The sequence below is a fragment of the Bactrocera dorsalis genome, chromosome 2 (assembly GCF_023373825.1).
Source record: "Bactrocera dorsalis isolate Fly_Bdor chromosome 2, ASM2337382v1, whole genome shotgun sequence".
Lineage (NCBI taxonomy): Eukaryota > Metazoa > Arthropoda > Insecta > Diptera > Tephritidae > Bactrocera > Bactrocera dorsalis.
Genome location: NC_064304.1, coordinates 4,865,708 through 4,889,220, shown reverse-complemented (window position 1 = coordinate 4,889,220; position 23,513 = coordinate 4,865,708). Strand labels below are relative to the sequence as shown.

Genomic DNA, 23,513 nt, shown 5'->3' with positions numbered 1-23,513 from the left:
ATGTCATCAACTAAGACTCAGGGCTTAGAGATTTGGTTCGTTAAAATTTATCAAAATTATGCTCAAATACTACTTTTTTCACTTGTTGGCATTTTGGATTTTTTATGCCTCTTTTTACAATTGCTTTGCATTGACTATTTCTCAGATGACGATGGTAAAGACGATACCGAAGGTGAAGACTTCAAGAAGGCTCGTGAACTACGTCGAGAAGAAGTGCGCCTACAGCCACTGCCCGCGAACTTGCCCACTGACACGGAAACTGAGGTGAGTTTTTATCGTTGATATTGAACTAGCTTATGTTCTTTTATTAATTCTTGCAATAAATCACTATTATTTTTATATTTATTTTCTTCTATCAATTGTCATCACATACATATACTCACCTTGAAATGCAAAATTTAATGGTGTTGGTTTCATTATTATCACACAATAATTTTTACTAAATTAAATTTTCAAACAAATACACAAATCAAAACATAAAAATAGAGTCAATTACCAGCGGAAAATAATGAAAGCATTGAAAATGTAGAAATGATTCCGGTTCCGACGGGTAATGAGCCTATTGAACAGCCAGAGTTAAAGCAAGATCCTAAACCAGATATTGATAAGTGTTCCGAAAATTCTTATAACTCTGAAAAATCCTTCAAGTCGGTGGACTCTTTTGCTGGTGACATAGCACCACTTACCACACACGTCTCCTCTAAAGGGCCACCACCTACAAAAACGGATATTGAGAAGTTGGAACAAAGTACTGGACGCCGCTTTAGCGCCGAAATTGAAGCAATCAATGAGAAACTACATCGCCTCAACAGTGTGGTCAAAATGAGTAAGGATATCGAAACCATAGCCAAAGAAAATTTAGTAAAGAGCGATATACTCAAGAAGCTAACAATGAAAGAAAAATGGCTGGCAGACAACTCTGCGAGCAACTCAAATCCACTAGCACCCAAGTCGGCATTTGAAAATCGCTTTGCGCCGAAACAGGAGGTGCTAAAAGAGCAGAAAGAAAATGCGAAAGCTGATGAGAATATAAAACAGCCTACCGCATTGGCTGAAAGTGTGTTGGAGAAGTTAAAAACAGAATTAAAATCCGAAAAGAGTAACGAGAATGCCAGCACAGATATTAAAAAGGCTGCCGCGGCTCAAAAAGCCACTTCACCTGAAGAGGTATTGGCGAGTTTGAAAGCAGAGATAAAATCAGCTTCGCTTAATCGCCAAGGCAGTCTTAAGAGACAACAGCTAAGTCCTACTGCCAGTCCTAGCGCCAGCAAAAAGCCCAGTGCAAGCGCTAGTCGCTCCAATAGTTTTAAGAGCAAAGCTACACAGGAAAACAAAGAATCTGCTAAAAGTAGCGAGCAGTCTGTTAGTCGTACAAATAGTCTTAAGCGTTCGGAAAAATTCACATCTAAAGACGAGGTGATAGCCAACGATAGCCGAATGCAAATACAAAACATATTGGGTCTTGTGAAGGACATTGATGATAGCAAAGAAAAGGGATTTGGTCCTAATCGGTCGAATTCAGATATGGGTAAGCTGTTTTATGACGCGGAGAGTAAATTTTCACCAAAGGTCGACAGACGATTGATGCAGGAAAAGTTGAAGGAAATCGAAGCAAAGAGTTTCTCCGGCACAATGGACGCCATAAAATCGCAAATGGTTGTGCCAACTGTTAGTTCCCAAGCAAACCCATCCGTAGATCTCTCTAAATATTTTCCCGATCAAAAGCAACAGAAAACCAATGCCGCTGCGGTCAATAAAAACCAAAAAAATTTAAAGGATGTTGATTTAGCGAAATACTTTCCCAGCAGTCCGACGCCACAGCGCCGCAGTGCCGTAGTGACTGTAGCAGACAAGTTGAAGAAATCGCAAACGGAGAATGCCATTGCGCCTGCACCGACTACATCCACAAATGCAAGCAATAAAAACACAACTCCGGTTAAGGTCAACAAACTAGCGCCGAAGCGACAAGCTTCACTGGGAAACGCCGCTTTCAGTTTGCGTGATCATCAGTTGGACGGCGCCGTTGATTTGTCAAAGAAACATACACCAGTCGTGGTCAATAAAGATGTTGCAGCAAAAAGCGGTCAAACCGCCGTCACAACCACAACTGCAACGGCCGCTGTGACAAAGAAGGGCAATGTGAAGATAATAAAAAAGATTGTGCCAAAAAAGAAGGTGGGAGGAAACGCAGCGAAAAAGGCCAATAGCGTACAAGACAAATCTATTGTACCACGTGATGAATCTGATCGGGTGCTAGATGAAATTCTACAATCCTCCGACAAGGAGATGCATTCACCCAGTGCGGAGTATTCGAAACTATTCAAGGAGGAAAAATCACCTAGTGAAGATCTTTCAGATAAAATTGAGCGTATGTTCCAAGAAACAGGCATAGATTTAGGCATAGCCGAACCTGTAACAATTAGCAATAAAAAACGATTGCTGAAAACCAAATCGCTGGGGGAGGGGGAATTCGAGCGACTCTCAAAAGAGAGAAGCATGGCGAAAGACGAATTGACAACTAAAGAGGACGGCGACCGACCCATTGGTGTACAAGGTTTACTGGCACGTTTCGAATCAATGAGTTCGGTTAAGTCCTCGGAGCAATCGTTCAAACTGCGGCGTATGGAATCAACCGTAAGCAATTTAAACAAGTCGCGTGAGTCACTAATTTCTCATGATTCTGTCATGTCGCGTGAGTCCGACTCGTTGAGTGATTTGGAGAAGACAATGGAATATCTGAAGTCTGAATGGCGTAATGAAGCAACCAATTTTCTACAAAAGAAACGCGATAACTTCTTTTCAAAGAAACGTGCGATTGAAGAAGAAGAAGCGGCAGCCAAAACCGAAGCATTGAAAAAGTCAAAATACGAAGATTTGCCAGTGCAATATCGTGAGTCGAAGTTTGCCAAGTTTTTCGGTATCAAATCGAAATCACCAGAAAAAATTAAAACCAAATCACCTGAGAAGAAAAATGTTGCAACCACAAAAAACACTTTAGTTAATGACGGCACAGTGAAGAAGTCATCATCGCCAAGCAAGAACTTAAATAAAAACACTGAAACGAAAGCGAAAACGTCTACAAATTTACAAGTTAACTCAAAGAATGCCAAACGTAAGTCGCCTTCTCCAAAAAAAAGTCAAAGCAACAATTCCGAAAACACAAAAAATAACACCGACAGGGCTTCCAAACCAGCAGCAGCAGCAAGGAAGACGATATCGCCGCCTAAAAGTCAAATGGAAGACTTCGAAACCTTACTATTAGTAGAAAAGGGTAGTATAATCAACTTAGAGACCAAGGTAGCGCCAGTTCTTGACCAAAATATTATTGCGGCTCAAGTTCCTTGCGATCCAAACCGATCCAATAGCGTTGCGTGCAATGCTACTGACACGGCTATTCAAACCAAAACTTTATCGCGCCAGAACTCCAACAACTCTGATAATTCAGCACCAGAAACACCGGTATTAAAAAGGCGACCACTTGTAGAGGACATAAAAAATTTACCAAAGACAGGCTGTGACAAATCGCTAAGTAATTCACGCCGCAATTCCGCCGCAAGTTTACATTCGCGACGGTGTTCAGACGTCTCCCTGGCTGAAAAACTGGATACTGTAGCCACAAAACTAACGCAAAGTTCGCAAGATAATCGAAATGTGGATGAACTGTTTCAAAATATTGTAGAACGCCTTTCTAACGAACACAGCGAACAAAACGCCAATACAGAAGAGGAATGTGACTCATTGTGTACGTCTATTAGTAAAAGCCCCAGTGCTGCACCGACCACAGTACGTATGCGGGGCTCGTCAGAGGATGAAAGCATCGAAAAGTTATTTAGTCAGTTCTCAGATGAAATGTTGGTGAATGTGGAGTTTGATTCGAACGATGAATTGGTGGGCATCACACCACGCATACCATTGAAGAGCACCACGATCGAAGAGGACGCAGATTTTGTTGATCGACTTGAGTCTTTAGAAAAGGATGAGGTGCCTACAATCAAATTTGAAACACTGGAATCTCCCAAAGCGTCATCTGATTTCACACAAGTCGATGAGCATGAAAATAACGAAAGTGTCACGTCTAATGCTGATCAAAAAACACTCTGCAATCCCTCAGCTATCAAAGCAGGTCCCTTAACTCTCGAGAGTATACAGACAATGCTTTATATGGAACCCCAAGAAATGCCTTTCCCCATCCGTCCGCAGCGGCGACAGAAAAGTACCTCATCCTCCAGTGAAGCTTCAGCGCCCATTGCACCACAACGCATCAAACATAAATTAGCAAAATTATGTCCCGACAATATGCCTCCATCGGTGCAGGATTTAATGCAAACAACATTCACAAAAAGTTTAACTGCTGAATTAGCAGCAAATGGTGGCATTTCAATACACAAGTTCCCACGTAACATATCCGAAGATGAATTGGAGGATGTGAAGGAAAGCCATTACCAGAACCAACCAACCTCTGTTCAACGATCAAACCCATTGAAAGAAAAAACGAGCAACGTACAAAGCTCAAATAGTGTTGTAGTGGAACTTCCTATTAAGGATATACCTAAAGAAACTTCAAACGTTGCGGAAATAAAACAAAAGGAAGATGTGAAGATCAATGATGTGCAAACCATTAAAGATGAAGAAAGTAGAGCCAATCATTCTAATAATAAGCAACCAATTCAAGATATCACTTCGAATGTGATTCCTGAAATGCCAGTAAAAACTGAGACTTCTATTAATCAAATAATAACTCCATCCAATGAACCTGAAATCGCCCTTCGAAGAAATTCACAGGCCTCCATTGATGAAAAAACAAGTAATGCAACCGAATCTGCAGTAATGCAGCGAACCCTTCGAAGAAATTCACAGGCCTCCATTGATGAAAAAACGAGTAATGCAACCGAATCTCCTCCAGCAATGCAGCGAAACCAACCGCGTTCCGCAATAAACGGGAAAACAATTGAAACCGAAACGAGTTCTAACACACCAAGGCTTTCAAAATCTTCAGTCTTAGAACAAACAACATCGCCTCTCAAACAGAGCCCGTTATTACAGCGAAAATTATCGCAATCTTCTACTGGCAGCGATAAGATACAGACTCTCAATGACTCTCCGATCACGCAATGCAAACCAACGCAATATACCAATGTGGACCTTGGTAACTCTCCATTGATGCAATGGCGGTTACTACAAGCTGCAAGCAATTCAGACTCAGCAGAGAATCTATCCACGGCCACTAATCTTAAAGACAGCTTAAGGGAAGATAATACAAAATCATCAAACAGCAATGAGATTTTGAGCGTACCAAATTCCAGCAAAGCCTCAAGTAAGGAGCGATCGTTGGAATGGGATATGACTAAAATGCCGGCGAGTCCTATGCCGCGACGTAAATTCATTCATGCCGAACGTCGTGGTTTAGACGAAACTAGAATAAAAGATGTGTCGCCAACGAGTTCAATAAGACTGCTGAATAATATTTCCTCTAACAGCAGTGACTCAGATGAACGTCGTATAATAGAAGATTTCGAAATGGAACGCCGTCAAGCATTGATACAACGTGACAAAGAATATAAAGAATTGGAGAAAAAAGAAAGAGAGAATGAAAATAAACTAGAAGTCAAGAAACCACAATCGGGCAATAAAATCAACAGCAACAACAACTCTAAGTGCACAACACCACGTCCCACACCACTGAGTTCGCGTCGCGGGACACAAGATAGTATTAGTACACAAAGAGAGGTCACACCACCAAACTTTAAAAAGCTTGTAATACCAGCGGAAACAGAAGATTTACCTTCACTTAGTTCCCGTTGTAGCTCATTTGCGTTTATCGAGCTGATGAGCAATGGTGAAGCGAGGGAAGCGCCGATGCCACAAAAGTTGAAAATTCCCACAAAACCGCAACCGATAGTGTTACCAGAGATCAATGAACCTATAGCCGAAGTTTTTCAGAATAGACCATGGCCTAAGGCGGAGCTTTCACCTGAGATCGATATGAGTGATTCACCCGATACGGTGATCGAGGTGAAACGCGCCAATTCAGCTCCACGATCACCGGTAGCCGAAGTTTTTCGTAATCGCAAATGGCCTGATGGCAAAACGGTATTCAACGAAGAGAGTGAACAATACTCAGACGACGATGACTTCATGAGAAAGATCTCCAAGAATAGAAGCAAATACCGCAAAATGCAATCACATTCACCACAACCAACTACTCGGCATAGATTGGCTACCGACGAAATAAGTGATGGCAAAATGTCGTCAAAGTCAATCTCAGATCTTCGTAAAGATTCACCTATCACCTCAATCTATGAAGCGGCACCCTCGATTAATTTTGGTACGCGGTCGTCACCATCGAGTGTTGACAATTCATCTACACACACTTCGATCAGTGGTGCGCCGAAACGACCGTTGCGACACATACCAGTTGGTCAAACGCCCGAACAAACGATAGACGCCAGTACACGAATGCTGTTGGATCGCAGCAAACGCTTACATAATCGTAAAAGTGAGTTTATCAATGAACGTGCTGCTGAACGGAATCCATATTTACGCGATGTAGTCAACGCAGAGCGCATAGAACGTGAGGCACTCGATGCAGCGGAGGACGAGTTGGAATGTTATCGACCCAACGGGTATAAGAGCAAACAGCTGACGCGTTTTCCCACTTCACGAACACTTGGACGCGATCATAGCAGATTGTCAAATAGTCATTATAGTTACACGCCTACATATAATTCAGATTATGCGTTGAGCAACCGACGCCTTTATGGCACACCGACATTACCATATACCAGCACCACTTCTTTAAGCCACAATCCATATCTGACTACAGGTAGTACGGCGTATGGTGGCGCCCTTGGACGCAGCATGCATTTCAACGACTACACTAGGCGTAGTCCTTCGCGGCACCGTGAACGGGAACACTCCAAAGAATCGTGCGTTATAGCTTAAAAGAAATATGCATTCATTTATTTTGTTAGATGCACTAAATTTCCATTTAACATTAGATTTTGGAGATATTAACACAATGCTTTCAACGAACAACAACAACTACAACACGAACAAAACTCAAAGGGAGCCAAGAAACTTCAAAGAGTTGTTTTTTATCCCATACTTTGGCTCAAATAACGAACGAAACAAGTTGAAAACATAAGTACATTCACATATTTGTAAGAGTTATAAACAATTTTGAATAAAAAAAATTTTAATAACAAACTAATGTAATGAAACCAACGCCAGTCTCAACAAAATAGTACAACATACACATATCAAAGTCTTTAGTTAGCATTACACACACTAAAGAATTAAAGTAATCAATTTAAATAATTGTAAACGTAAACACAAACATAAACAAAAACAAAAAAAAATATTCGTACGACCCTCCAACGACCAACCAACGGACCAAGCAACCAACCAACAACCATTCAACCAAAAACGTCTGCCTAACTGCCCGCCAGCTTGTTTACGCTCGGTGTGCCTCAAACAAACATATAAATCCTTGAATGCGGTTAACAAAATTGTCTCCCACACATTCACATTTCAGAGCGGAAAAGGAATTGAAAAAGTTAAAACAAAAATTATGACAAAGTGCAATAAGAGAGAGTTGAGGCTTAACACTCAATAACCACCATCGGGTACGATCTGTGAAGGTAAAAAAGAACTAATACATAACCCAACCAAACCAATACCGCTTTGGCGTACAAGTGTGTATTAAGCTATAAATAATAACTGCTTCAAAGTTAGCTGCCTTTGTTTTCGCTCGAGATTGATAGATCGATACATACGTGCGCCATTCATGTTAACCCGGAATCATGTGCGGGCATAACAAAACGTGCGTCCATTGTGCGCTGAACTCACTTTAACCCATTGTTTAGCGTTATTTAACCAACTTTGCAGCGTTCTATGCTAATACTTATATTTTTTAATTAATAAATTAATCAAAACTTTTATAAATGCGTTCCTCAAGTGTAGTACTTGTGCTCATTTGTGCTGTGCCTTTTTGGATCGTACCTCATTGCTGATTGTTGTGTAATGAATTGAAATATCATTGCTCCCATCGTTTTGCATGCATTTTGCGCATCCATTTGCTTCCAAACTCGCAACACGACTAAAATATCGACTAAACCGCTTGTGAAGAGATCACAAGCAAAAATCCACAAATCCGACTACTCACTGCCTTGTTTTGTTTATGACTGTGTATTGGTACACAACGTTCACAGCCTTTATTGTATATTTGTTGGAATTTGTTTCTTCATTGCCTTTAAATATATAAGCTAGCAATTCGACAATTAATTAATATGTATTTATGTTTTGCAGGTTCAAAGCGAATCAGAGACGACATCTCCCGAAGAGGTTGAGCTCAATTCAGCTACGGAAATTTCCACTGATTCGGAGTTCGATCACGATGAAATAATTCGTGAGACACCTAAAATATTCATCGATGATACTCACCTCAGAAAACCAACAAAAGTTCAAGTAAGATTGTCTAAACAATACACAGAAGTATGCATACATATCATAATTAATATTATTATAGGTAAAATCTACCGTTATTGCTTCGACTGCCAGTCAACGACATCACATACCATCCGCCAACACTGCTAATGCACACAACTTGAGAGGCAGTTATCTGCAGAAATATCAAGTGAACCCACCACAACCACAATTCAAACCACTCGTACAGGTGGATCCGACGCTCTTAACGAAAAGTCGTACTCCCTTACAAAATCCACGTCCCGGCGATTATCTGCTCAATAAAACGGCCAGTACAGAGGGCATCGCCTCAAAGAAAAGTCTAGAGCTCAAGAAACGTTATTTGCTTGGTGAACAGGGCAATGGCAATAAGATACAAAAATCGGGCTCTACTTCGGTACTCGACTCACGCATACGAAGTTTCCAGTCGAATATATCCGAATGCCAAAAGCTACTGAATCCAGGTAGCGGTATTTCAGCCAGCATGAAAACCTTTTTGGATCGTACGAAATTAGGCGAAAGTACAAACAACGATTTAATGCGTTCGGCAACAACAAACATTTTGAACGATCTAAAAGTTGAAATTACGATACAGAAGGCCTCGTCCACTGCCTCGACGGATAATGAGAAGGAAAACGTGTTTGTGAATAGTAAAAATGAGCTGAATAAAGGCATGGAATATTCGGAGACTGTTAATACGACTCTGGTCGAGACTGTCAACAACAAAAAATCACCTTCAACACCAACTAATAGTCACACAATTTTGGCCACAATAGATTTAGTTACACCGGAAAAGGAAAAACCAAAATCTATAATAGATATTACGAAGGTAGATATACCAACGAAAATGTTGGAATCGAATATCGATTTCATTGAGAACATTAATGTTGACGATGCTGAGATGAAACCCAATTCCCCTGAAAATAATGATGCATTGCTCACTGCCGATAGTAATAAAATTATAGATCTTACATGCGAATCACCAGTAAAAAGTGACAATACCATAATAGAAGAACTGAAGCCCGATGTTTCGAAAGATGTTAAAGAAAGAATACCCGATTTACTGGGTCATATTGGGCAGGAAGTAAAATCAGCAGGTAAGACAACACCACTACGTCAAACAGAGGATCAACAGCATCTTTTGAGTCACTCTTGCGACGAGGAGAAAATGGATTCACCAGAAAAACTCGAAGAACTTTTCGAGAACGATACGTTACAAATACAAGTGCCGAACATACCGTGGAGCACACGTAAAACGGACACAATGTCATCAACCGAAGGCTCTAGCTGCACATCTGGCTCATCGAGTATCGAAGATATACAACACTATATATTAGAGTCAACGACTAGTCCAGATACACAAACCGGTGGTATGGCCATTGGACATCAAGTACCACGTGTAGAAATCCATGACACATCCGGAACACTCATGCAAATTGATAGTTTGATGATAATTGATGGTAAATACATTGGTGATCCTGAAGATCTAAAATACATGGAAATACCTGCGGGCGTTGTCGTACCAGAGACGCCAGCCATCAAGACATCGGAAATCGAAGATGAAAACGAAGCTGATATGGAACCAGTTACTGCGACACCCGAACCGGTAGAATGTACGGTAATCGAGGCTGAAACAAATAAATTACACGAGGATGAAGAGACAGAGAATGCGTATACTGATGAAGCACAATTACCACCATTGCCTGAGAAAGGTCCGCCATTGCCAGAACGTGGACCGCCAAATATAAAGACATATAATCTTAAATTCGATACTAAAAACGAAAATAAGGTAGAAAGTCTTAAACATCTCCCGTTAATCGTTGAACAAACTATGGAGCATACAAAAGCGGTGAAGCCACTTACGTTGAATTTGAATACTGTTCAAAAATCACCAAACACGCCCACAACACCTACAGCTGCTTCAGTCGCTTGCTCTGCCATAGACCGCACACCAAATTCACCGCTTGTAGACAGTGATATAACACCGACGGGAGAACTAATGTCTCGCGGATCCGACTCAGAAACCGAACTGACTGGAACTCAGGCGTTAACTGAAACCGAGTTGTCGGACTGGACCGCTGACGATTGTATTTCGGAGAATTTCATTGATATGGAGTTCGTGCTCAACTCTAACAAGGGAACTATTAAACGTAATAAAAAAGAGAAGAGACGTATGTCTGCAGCTTCGAAATTGCCGACCACGATTGAAATGCTGGGTGAGATAAATAAAACAGCGCCGGTTGCGGAATTCGAGGGCATTTTGAAATCTATCGATATTGATGATATTGAATTTATGGATACCGGCTCTGAGGGTTCATGTGCGGAAGGATATTCTGCTACCAACACAGCGCTGTTGCGGAATCGCGGATACGTGGAGTTTATCGAAACTACACCAAAGCAAACGCCTACGCACAAAACGAATTCTGCCAAATCTGCAGCTAGTACGCATAAACCAGTTGCTACCAAGCGTGATGAGAAACTTGGTGTAGATTACATTGAACAGGGGGCGTATATCTTACAAAACGATGATCATGAACATGATATGCTTAAGACACCTGTGAATGAAGAGTCACATTTGGTAGCATCGCTGGCGGAAAAATCCCAAGCCACAGGTCCACCTTCACTGATGACACAATCACTGACCGATTCCAGCACACTTAATGACCTGGAAGACGACAGTCTCTTCACAGCAACACCAAACTCACAAATTCAATTATCGACCGCCACCACTACTAAGACCACGACGGAAGAGAGTGAAGCGTTAACCGTTGTAACCAGCCCGCTTGACTCATCTTCACCAAAAGTAGCCGATGTGCTCAACAGTACTTATATTGTAGATAAAGGCGCTGAATTGACAACTGGTTCAACTCCCAGCAGTTCGGATAAGAATCCAAAAACCTCACAGTCAACATGCACAACAATGAGCAGTTCAACTGCCTCTTCGAACAAAGCAATAAATCCGCATGGTGTCTCACAAGGAAATGCTGCACCTGTAGCGACTGCGCCGAAAGCAGCACCACGTAAACCCTCAAATGAGTTGTCCTATGAGGAATGTGTTCGTGCGTTGCAGCAAAAAATTACACAAATCAGTACGGCTCGTGATTCCGATGTGCGTAAACAAAGGCGAAAGAGTTCCAAAGGTGAAATGCCCGTCGGAAATGCTCAAACTGTGATAGAAGCAACACCAGCCGAATCGGAAAACATGATTGCTAATGCATCTGTAACGGCAACTGCCAGTCCTTCCGCAGCGGCGACACAAATCCACAAGGTACCTGAAATTCCGACATTGACACGCAAGCTAGAGGAGATCACGAAGGAACGCACCAAGCAGAAGGACCTGATACATGACCTAGTCATGGACAAACTACAATCAAAGAAACAGTTAAATGCCGAAAAACGCTTGCATCGCAGTCGCCAACGCACGATGCTAACAAGCGGTTACGCAAGTGGCTCTAGTCTAAGTCCTACACCGAAAATTGCGGCGGCTACCACAACTACTGACACCAATTGCACCAGCCGAGCGCACTATCATGAATCCACAGCAGCGACGCCGTCGACGACTGTGGCAAGGGACACAGAAGAACGTTCAAATTGCTCAAATTTCAGAGATAGTGTACCACTACAAAAATCATCGACCTATGTGTCGGCCTATGGAATGTCCGGCGGTTCGCCAACTCGCATTATTGGTTATCATCAACGACCCTTCAGCGAACACTTGACCAGCGAGCAATTGGATGCATTCGAAAGATACAAATTGACTAAAACTCCATCGTTTTCATATGGCTTACCGAATCAATCCAACAAAACAACATTGAAGAATGAAAGTGCTTACAACTTTGTGACACCAGTTGCACCTGCGCGTCATAATCGCAATCAGAAGCCCTTAATTTCTACCTTAAGTGTAGATAGCTCACTATCGGCGTCGACTGAGAATTTACGCACCGAAGCACGCGCTCGTGCTCGACTCAAGTCGAACACTGAACTCGGTCTCAGCCCAGAGGACAAAATGCAATTATTGCGCCAACGTTTGCATCTCGAACACTTGGAAACCAAAAATAACACTGCTACCGCACTACATACACAAGTTCCGCTGAAATCACCAAACGATACGGAACAACAGAGCATATGTGATCGCCGGTTGAGCGCATCGAAAAGTGTCAACGATTTAGCTTACTTGACGAGCAAACAATCGGATTTATCTGCAGATGTCAATTCGAATACAAAACCAACCGGTGCGACTGCCGATTTTACATCCGATCCAAATTTGCTACTCTCTTCCAACTCCATACAGTCCAGCATGGGAAGCATCAATAACAAAGCAGCGGCCAAAGGCAAGACCAGTCGCAGGCAAAAGGATCCCGAACGTCGTAAGAGTTTAATACAATCATTATCCAGCTTCTTTCATAAGGAGAAAAAGGACACCAGTAACGGTGGTGGTGGCAGCGGTAGCGCAACTAGCATAGTTGGCTCTGCACAGTCAGAGCGTCCGGGAACTAGTGGCAAAAATGGCACAACAGCTTCAAGCGGCATTGATATGGGCGTTTTTGGTCGTTTCCGCATATCGCCCAAAACTAAGGAGAGATCCAAGGTTAGTAAACGGCTTTCCAATTGCGCCCCTGCTTTTTGTAGCCTTGTGTGATGTGTATGTGTGTGTGTGTGTTTGCTCACTGACATCCCGTGTAATATGCGCAGCTAACTGCTGTTGATCGTGTGCTGCAAGTCAAATGTTTGGTGGTGGGATGACTTGTATGTGTGTATGTTAAGGAAATTTAAGTTGTACAGTAAATGTTAATACATAGTATATAATCCACTGAAGAATCTTAATTCGGTGAAGATGCAATCTTAAGACTATAAAAGAAGTGGATTTTCCACAAAGTTGCTTATTATTGTCTCTTCGTTGAGTTTGGATTAATTGCCTTAATTTGTCTATTTATGTTGTATTAATTAGGCATGTCATTAATATGTTATTATTGGTTCAGAATGTACAATAAGCTCAAGTATTTTCTGGCTAAAATATATTCATTCATAAGATAAATACTCTTAAAAGCCCTCTGCTTCAGCTCAAAATATGCGATGTTTCAAAATAAAGAAAACGAAAACAAAACAGAACAGAATACAGTTCACTTTGTGCTCTGTTGTAAGTTTTACTTGTGCTTTAAATTGTTTATCTTTTTTCATTTATAAGAATCGCGATTTCAATTTTTGCTTAATAAAATTTACTATTTTTTACACTTCAGCTTAGTGTACATATTTACCAAATATACGTAAATATTACATATATATCATATAATTCTGCTATAATGTGTGTGATGAGAACTTGGTTTCTTATATACTCGTATATATGCGTAACAATCAATTAACCCGAGTCTTTCGTTTTTGCAGTCTTGCTTCGATGTCAGGAGTATCGGTTTTGGTGTAAGCTTAACATTTTTTGAGCTCTCTACTTGTATTTCTAAGTTCATTTGCTTCGATATGCAAAAAAGCTTTCTTTTCGCTTATACATGTTAATGCTTTTTCTAAACGCTTCTATTCCAAACTAACATGAAATTTGGCATTTTGGACTTTTACTGCTTAAAAGAAAATTAGAAAAAAAAAAAAACAAATAATATAAAAGCTCTTTCATAGTTTTTCACAACATTATTTTCAAAAGAGTCATTATTTGTAGGCAGAACATCTATCTCTATCATTAGTAATATTTTATTATGATTCTTGAACTATAAATTAGTTTATTTTTATGAATTTAATACTCGTTTCATGTAGTTAGTATTTCGTAGTAACTTCTTCATCAATTAAAAAAAGTTGTCGACGATTATAATTAAAATTAATCGAAGTAAAGTATTAACTGTAGTGAAAATTTTAGCGGTAGTTTTTTTGTTAACTTTCAATTATGGTATTGATATTAGCAAGGTGTAGAAGTAGTCTGATTTTAGAGAGTCAATTCAATTAAAAAAATATTTTTTAAGCTATTTATTATAGTATTATTAAATTTCTTACCTTGAAAACGTTAAATACATTTAGTCAATTTTATATTTAGTTTGCAGTAAATTAGAGGTTTTTTATATGAAAACCAAAAGTGAATTTTGTTTTTGAGGAGAATTTTATATTATTTATACTGACGTGCTGTTTTAAAAAGCCAATAAACAAACAAATATAAGTAAATATACATATACATAATACCAAATATTCCCAAAATCGGAATTTGAAATTGAAAATTAAATTCATAATACAAAATTGTCTATTCGGAACCCTCTTCTGATCGAATCCAAACGAAAAAATTCTACATAAATTTCAGTCAATTTTTCTTTCCCCTCTTTCTATCGTCGAATTCACCATGTTACTAATCTATGAACCTTACAAATTATCACAAATATGTGTATAGGGTTCAAGGACATGGTTTTTAATTTCCGAATTGGTTAACCAATCCATACTTTAGACCAGAAAAGAAAATGGCTTTGGCGAACCCATGCATTCAAAAGTTGGAAAACGTTTTTTCTCGCCAAATGAAACTAAAAATAAAAAGCAATGTCAAACATCATCGCGAAGTAGTTAGATGCTCTTTCGAATCAATAAAAAATACGAATACCTACATATTAGGCATATGAAAAACATTATAATAATAAAATATAATAAATAAATATAAAATACATATATGTATATAACATTATAGCGTCAGGTACTGTAATAGTCGAAAAATGGATGGAATGTGAATTATAATTATATAATTCGTATAAGTAAACAAAATCCATTGTAATTCTTCTAATTTATTTTGTGATTAGTTATTGATAGAGCTTTTTAGTGAGACTTTAGAGTAGGTTAGAAAAATTTGGTTGCACATTTTTTAAGTGAACTTTAGAAAACTTGATTCAAACATAGCTAATTACATAACAAACACTTATATACGCACATAGTTTTTATTTTATTTTTGTGTTTTTCGTTTTTTTTTTATTATTATAAATTTTTTTCTTTTTGGCATGCTTGCTCGTGTAATAGTCACCAAATTCATTGTATAAAAATATTTGCTCGCACTACATACCTGCATTTTGGCATGCAAAGTGTTTACCGTAATAAACACACCCACATACGTATGTACACCTGTTTGTGGCACGCAAATAAACTCATATTTTGTCTTTTAATTGCACTGCTTAGTCTTTGGTTTAGTGTTCTTGTCGGTGCACGCAGCACCCAGCGCATTGCAACAGCTTTTAGCGCCCACACACAAATCCATATGTAAATATGTGTGCACATGCTGCTACATATTATATATGTATTTACATTTGGCTCGTTAATGCACGTACCTGATATGAGCTTTCTAACAAAATTGATGGTTTTGATTTTGATTTTGATTTTAATTTTTCGTTTGTAATTCAAACGTTTTCGGAGTTTAATTATTATTTCTTTTGTTTCCCTTTTTTTGTTTTTTTCTTACAGAATAAATAGATTTTATTGCACATGTAGAGTAAAAGAGAAAATTCGTGTGTTCGTCTCGGTACTCAGAGGCTTCAAACATATGCGTATGTTTGTGTGTGTGTTTGGGTGACAGAGGCGAACATTTGGTATAAGTCTTTTTAAACTCTACACTTCAGAACAATCCACTCCACAACACTTCTACTACTCCATCCACTTGCTTGTGGGCACAAATGAGATACAACTATATTATTTTTATTTTAGTGAAAATATATTAATTTTAAAAAATATAATATTATTATTGCTCTATGGTTATGTATTTTCTTTAGTTTATGAAGTAATTATCATTTATATACATACATATATACATAAAAATATTATACACTTTTGTAATAACACAAATATATGCGATTTATATAAAGAAAATTTACATTATAATACATACATACATATGTAAACTAGCTTAGGTCGTACGTACATACAAGAATATGTATATATGTGCCATACAACGAAATGTAAAATGTCAGTCATAAATCGAAATAAATTCAACGATTACATAAATATATATTTGCTTGAAATCCATGTCTTTCTATTTTTATATTAATTATAATTTAAAAATCATCACATTAACAATGGTTACACATGCATGCATGCACACGCCTATAAACAATCAATATACATAACTCGGCATGAATATGTTTTTTGCTATTTTTAATATTGATTTAAATAATAATGAAGTATTATATGAGGTTATGAGATGATTTTACAACTGACGACAACTTTTTTTAATTTAACAACAAAAAAAGGTTTAATATATTACTATACTACAGATATTTTAAAATTTATTTTATTTTTATGTTAATTATTTAATAATTATTATTTTACATTTTAGTTTGATTTCAAATAAATTATTATTTTTTAAACATTTAATGCAATTTTATGTTATGATTTCGGTTTCGGTCGGGAGTTTGGGTTCATATATGTATGCATATGTTACTTTTATATTAATACTACGAAAAATGGAATATAAATATATTTGTATAAATAGTTAATTCGTGTGTATATTGATAAATTTTCATACCTGTCAAAAGTTCGTGAAATCTTATAAGGGCTCAGCTTGACTGCGGGTGGAAAAAAATAAAACTACTAACGTTAATCATTATGTATTAGATAGATGAAGCTTATACGAGTATACCTTGAACAGGTTATGTTAAGTCTGTCACCAAGTTTGTAGCACCCTAAGAGAAAAGTACTCAACATGACGAGCTGAGTCAATTTAGCTATGTCCATCTGTCTGTCTGTCCGTTGGTCTGTGTATAGCCGAGCACGTCTCTCAGTTTTTGAGTTATCGATCGGAAAATTTGCACACGTCCACTTCTCGCCAAGAAGCTGCTCATTTGTCGGAACCGCTGATATTGGATCATTGTAACATATATATGTAGCTGCCATATAAACTAAACTATCAAAATTATGTCCTTGAATTATTGTCCAAAGCAACAAATGCAATTTTTTCATATACTAAACTCTAAAAAATCTGTCAAGAAAAAACATGTAAATGGAGAATGAAAGTTTCACCTAAATTCGTTATTTATAGTCAACAATGACTTATTAAATTGCTAACGCAGAGTCCTTGCGAAACAAGCATTTGGGTGTATAATACCTTAATTCATTGCTGATTGATGGAACTAGTTATACTTGCTTTCAAATTGAACATTGTTTCGGACTAATTGTTGTTATTATTGTTATTTGACGCATGTAATTATTTATGTTAAATTTGCGCTTGACTTTTCTGTTTTTGGAGGAAATATATACATTATTTCATATTTGTGTACAGATATTAAGCTTGGTGTAGATCTAGTTGGTGCCAAGTTGTAACAACACAAACTCATGCTTCATTTCCGACTCCTAAACTAAAATGTGTAATATTACTAAAATCTAAAATCATCATGTTTTTTAATTTCACGCCGCTGACAATGCTGCTGCATTTTGCTATGAAACACCATTGCGCCGCACGGCTTAAAAAACATCACCGAAACAAATGCATACACACAAAAATAACAAATAACAACATTAAAATTTACGAAATGAAAATTAAATAAAAATGATTAAAATCAAAAATCACTCTGTAAACCGAAACAATTTTTGAAATAAATTTATATCTAATTGGAAAAATAAATAAATTCTGAACAAAAACAAAAAAACACGCCATTAGGACAAAGATGACTATCTCTTTGAAGCCCAATTACACAACAACACTGGAATGTCAAATGCGAGCTCATCAAACAGCAATATACATTTGAACACAACACCAACAAAGAGCGGCAACAAAAAGTCATCAATAGCGGCGCTCTCATCATCCAGCCCACAATTGTTTATCCACAGGCCGAATTATGTGGCGACACATGACATCGACGAGCCGGCACCACCGCCCATTCCTCCTTTGCCACTCAATTACCAGAGATCCGATGGTTTGTTTTACACACTTACTTTCTTTCTTTCTTACTTTCGTTTTAACGTTATTCCAACGTTATTGTTTTCGCTATTGTAAATCGTTCATTCGAATGTACATACTTCCTTTCTTAACTTTCACTAACTACTCAGTGTTTCATAAGTACTAATTTTGATGATATTTTTCATGGATTTGAAGATGAGAGCAACGCAACCGAAACGCGTGAGCAGAAGCGGCAGCGTGCCATATCGAAGGCTGTTCGACAAGCTGAGCTCAAGCGACTCAGAATCGCTCAGGAGATTCAGCGTGAGCAGGAGGAAATCGAGGTGCAATTGAAGGAGTTGGAGGCGCGTGGCGTTCTAATTGAGAAGGCATTGCGCGGTGAGAGCGAACAGCATAACAGCAAGTAAGTGGCATCACGAAAAACTATCATCTATTATCAATTTACAGCAAAAAACATTTATATATTTTTATGTTGCAGTTTTGACACAACTAATATTGGCAGCAATGATGAAAAACTACTGAAGGAGCTTTTGGAGATTTGGCGCAATATAAAACAACTTAAGTAAGAACATTGTATATGAAAATCAAAACAACGCCTTGTAATAGATAATTTATTATAAAATTAAACTTCTGAAATCCCCTTTGTTAATGTGAATATTAATGCCTCCGCGCTGTTATCTTTTACGTGCAGAAAACGCGATGAGGAGCTGAGTATACGTCAACAAGAGTTGCAATTAGAGCATAGGCATGCGCAGTTAAAGGAAGAGCTCAACCTGAGATTGTCTTTCAATAGTAAGTATAATATATTACATACATTAGGGTGTTCGTTTTTTGTAAACGCCTCCTAATGTTTTAGTTTTTGCTCAGCACATCTGGAAAAAAAATATATCGCCTTATTATTATTTTTTTTTATAAAGAGACAAAATTATAAATGTATATAATATTCTAATAAATATGTATATTTCATTATTTGAATTCGAAATCATTTGTCGGATTATCGTTGACAAATTATAAATTTTAAGTATTTTCAACGATCACCAGAAAATCGAATCGCTTAGCCGACGCAACAATCCGTTTCGCAAACTTCCAATATTTGTATTAAAATTATCTACTTTCCTCTAAAATTATGAGTTATCTAAAATGAAAACAAAAACATCTAAATAAAAAAATACTAAACACTGCATTTATCATTAATCTTATTTGTTTCTTTTCTGCAGAATTGGATAAAAGCTCCGCCGATGTGGCAGCCGAAGGTGCTATACTGAATGAGATGTTAGAAATTGTGGCCAAACGCGCAGCTTTGAGACCAACCAGCTCCGGTGCCGAACTTTCCACAGCACTGAACTTTATGTCGTCCGCGACCGCAGTCTCCGCTGATGGCATCAATTTAGTGGGTGGTGTTACTGGTGCATATGGAACAGTTCATGCATCAATTCACAACAACGATGAATCAAATGTAAGTGCAGCAAATAGTTGCACATTAAACTTTTCAAGCACAAATCTTTTTGCATTCATCTTTTTTTCTTTTGGCTTTTATATATTTTATATGGCACTTTTTAATTGATTTTTCTTAATAATAATTATATTAGTTCTTTATTATTTAACTGAAAATTGTAATTTTGAAATTGTAAGTGAAGAACATAAAAATTTGTGAAATTCAAAATATAACAAAACCAATGTTTTGCATTTATATACATATGTTTAAATAGGCCTAAAAAAATTATATATTAATACACACATTAATTTCCTCTTTTAGCACTACTTTAAATTAATATTGAGTAATTTTTCCTTAAAATGTTGATAATATTGCGTATAACATGTCTGCATATTTTCTGAATATAAACAACTCATATTACAGTTATACTACCAATTACTTTAAATGTCAATTACAATTAATTTATATGAAGACAACTTTCTATTGAAAAAAATATTTGAAAAACTTAATAATTACAGAACATAATTTTGTATTGAGGTTATCCAAAATATATGATTTAAGGTAATAATTTTTAAAGTTGAGAAATAAAACAAAAAAATTCAAGTAAAGATAGATGCCGCTACAAAAATTGCTTGGAAACTTTAGCTAATTTAATCGATTTCTTCAAGCTGTTTGTAACTCTTCTTGCAAACTAACTATAACTGAGATTCCGTGCAGTCGCTGATAACGTGTCAACTCTTTCAAACATATAACATTTTATTCAATGTAAATTTTCTTATAATTTGCTTTTTTATCTACTATAGTTTCAATTTGTGTATTCATTGTATGCTATAATTAAAACAAAAGCTAACCAAAATTTTTCTTTTCTATCATTATAGATTTGAGGTAAACGCTTTCCATGGACTCTTATCGCCTCTGAACTTTTTCATGCAATTTTAAATCTTCACAATTAACACGTTTTAATCATTAACAAAAACAGAAAAAAGAAAAAAGAACTACCTTATATTAAGCACTTGGAGACATAGTCAATCTATTTAGTGCTTAATTAACATTTCAACTTGAATATCTCCTTGTTATGGACTTTGAAATATTCGAGATGAGCAAATGTTGCAGTCGCATCAAATAGTAATTAATTATTTACTACATAAAACGCGTACTAAAAACCTATAGTAGTAACTAGATATAGTCAATGACAATTATATAAATGTATTGAAAGTAATGGAACCCGAAAGTGACAAACATACACTAAATATATGGATATATATACATATATACCAAAAACCAATAAAAACTGTTACTTTTAGTCGTCGATACTGGCCTTCATCACAACATACGAATTCAATTAAAAAAGAAAAACACTTAAAATACAACAAAACCGTTAGCAATGAGCCAACAAATATACTCGCCGAGTTTTTAGTGGGCCATAACGCTTAATTTTAAATTAATTTTATTGAAATCTAAACAAAAGTACGACCACAAAAATTTGATATATATACACATAATATATACATATGTGCGCGTCCGCTATACTTTGTTTGTACAGTTTTATAAAATGAAAAGCAAAATATGCCCAATGTGTGGATTTTACAACAATGTGACGTCCTTGTAACCAAAAATCGAATTATTCGGCTAAGCCTCTCCTGCTCACTTAATACACCAAATGTTCGCGTGTATTAATTATCATTTATAGGCTCATCTCTATTTTATATGTAGTATGTGTGCAGTATTTATTTTCGTTAGCGTTAAACCTATTTACGTGTTATTTCCGCAAGGCATCATGACAGAAGTGCAGCTGTATATTTTGTACGAGTATAAGTCTCTCAGTTATGTTATTGTATTTTAGTTAATGTTGTAATGGTGTTTAACTGTATATTATTATAATACATTTCGTTTTATAGTCTTTCTTTTACTAAATATCCAATTATTATTGATGTATGTATGTATTTGTACGTAATTATTTTGTTAAAACACATTTTTTACTTGAAATATTTTTACCAATTGTGTCAGTATGTATTTGTATGCGTATATTTAGCTGCCAATTTATTTAAAAAAAATTTCATATACACTCACGCACGATATTACAGAGGGAAGGCAGCACAAATCCAGCGTAATCAGCACACATAATTGTGAATATATTTTATATGGTATAAACTATAATTAAAAATATTATTGTAATTATTTTATTTACACGCTACAACATACATGCATACAAGCATTCATTTGTACTACACATGTATATCGAATTTACAAAGAGATGAGAACAGGAAACTAAAAAATATTTACCTACATTTATTTTATTAAACTAAAGATTATTGATGAATTAATTTTAATAAAGTGGAAATTCGTTTAATTGAAACATGCAGTTTTTATTTACGCAATTCAACGGATTGATTGGGAAAAACTTGGGCAGAGATTTAAAGGTCACACCTAATGGCAGAATACGAAATAATATTTTTTTGCATATTTCTGTAGGTTATATTTTTCAATATAACATACTAAAATTTTATATAAATACTAGTAGATACCGCCACGAAGTAAGTGAGGTTTTGTGAAGCTCTTGACGTAGCCTGCTTTGCTGTGTCTATAGTATATGATAATAAATTATATTATTGTATATTAAACTATTTAATGCAGAATAAAGGCAAATAAATTCAGAGTCAGTGGCCTCAACTTTAAAAGCGCTACGTCCAATATATGGTCGTCATAATCATCCTGTCAGATCAACAATTTAGCGTCAAGTGGGACAGTACAAAATGTTCCCGTGACAGTGAGACAAATAAGTGCCCGTAGTGTAGAGAATATTGTTGCCGTTAGCGCATCAATTGAGGAAGACGCAAATCAGTCTCTCACACGTCATTTGCGAAAAGATCTTGACCGACATCCTTACAAGATCAAATTGACACAATACTTGACTACCAGAATCGTCGGCACCAATATGTGGTTCCAACAGGAGGGCGCCACAAGCCTCACAGCGAATGTCGAAATCGTGAATCGATTTGACGCCGTTAGACTATTTTCTTTGGGGCTAGTAGTGGGGCAGCAGTATATGTCGATTTATGCTTGAAAACCGTCGAAAATTGGGTTCAGCGTCTGGACTTCTGCAAGCATGGCCCCACGGGCAAAAGAAATCGAGTTCCATACATAATGGCATTGAATGTACTTTCACACGACTAAAGAATTTCATTCATATCCCAACCCGTTTTTGTTTTTTGTTTTAAACGTTTGTCACTCTCTCATTAGTTCTAACACTCTTAGTCTTGCGAACATCATTTGTAGAAAAAGAAAGTAAACAGTTCAACGAATAAAGACACAGTCATTACTTTGATGGCTATACATTTGACGAGCTTAGTCGATTTAGTTCCTTAGTTTTTCATAAGCATAAACATTTTTGCAAACGACCTTTTCTTTTCATTTTCATTTCACGACATTCGGCATGAATTATTGTCCAAAGAATTAATACGATCTCCGAACATATTGCGCAGATCGGACCACTATATCATGTAGCTGTGATGCAAACTGATCGATCAAAATCCAATTCATGTAAGGAAAACTTTTTCATTTTACGAGATATTTTCCCGAAATTTGGCATGAATTATTTTCCAACCGAACGTTTTCGTTTCTTATTATTTCTATTCTTAAGTTTTCTTAAGAAAAATTCCTAAAGATCACCAATTTTTAGGTGATTACACTAGGTGTGCGCCTTAACTAATACTTACATATTTCTGGTTTACGAACCTTGAATTGGAACCTTGAGGTGTA

General features: G+C 37.0%; 1 protein-coding gene across 27 annotated transcripts in view; it reads left to right on the top strand.

Annotated features, from left to right (window-relative positions):
- The window catches only part of LOC105225857 (F-actin-monooxygenase Mical), an 88,581-nt gene extending 66,471 nt beyond the window's left edge, over window positions 1-22,110 (top strand). For 18 of the 27 annotated variants that reach the window (XR_007421566.1, XR_007421552.1, XR_007421565.1 and 15 more), the window contains 3 exons: window positions 146-264; window positions 487-7,640; window positions 8,308-8,446. Coding sequence is in view for 5 of the 27 variants with exons in the window: in XM_019990103.3 (XP_019845662.2) it covers window positions 146-264; window positions 8,308-8,466; window positions 8,528-13,051; window positions 13,846-13,878; window positions 18,080-18,335; window positions 18,515-18,722; window positions 18,798-18,881; window positions 19,011-19,111; window positions 19,537-19,775; window positions 20,633-20,638 (5,729 nt within the window). In the remaining 22 variants the exon portion in view is untranslated. Of the gene's footprint in view, window positions 1-145; window positions 265-486; window positions 7,641-8,307; window positions 8,467-8,527; window positions 13,052-13,845; window positions 13,879-15,891; window positions 17,309-18,079; window positions 18,336-18,514; window positions 18,723-18,797; window positions 18,882-19,010; window positions 19,112-19,536; window positions 19,776-20,632 lie in introns of those variants that run through there. The other 9 variants (XM_019990103.3, XM_029550046.2, XM_049447620.1 and 6 more) reach the window with 8 other exon arrangements.
- Window positions 22,111-23,513: the final 1,403 nt, after the last annotated feature.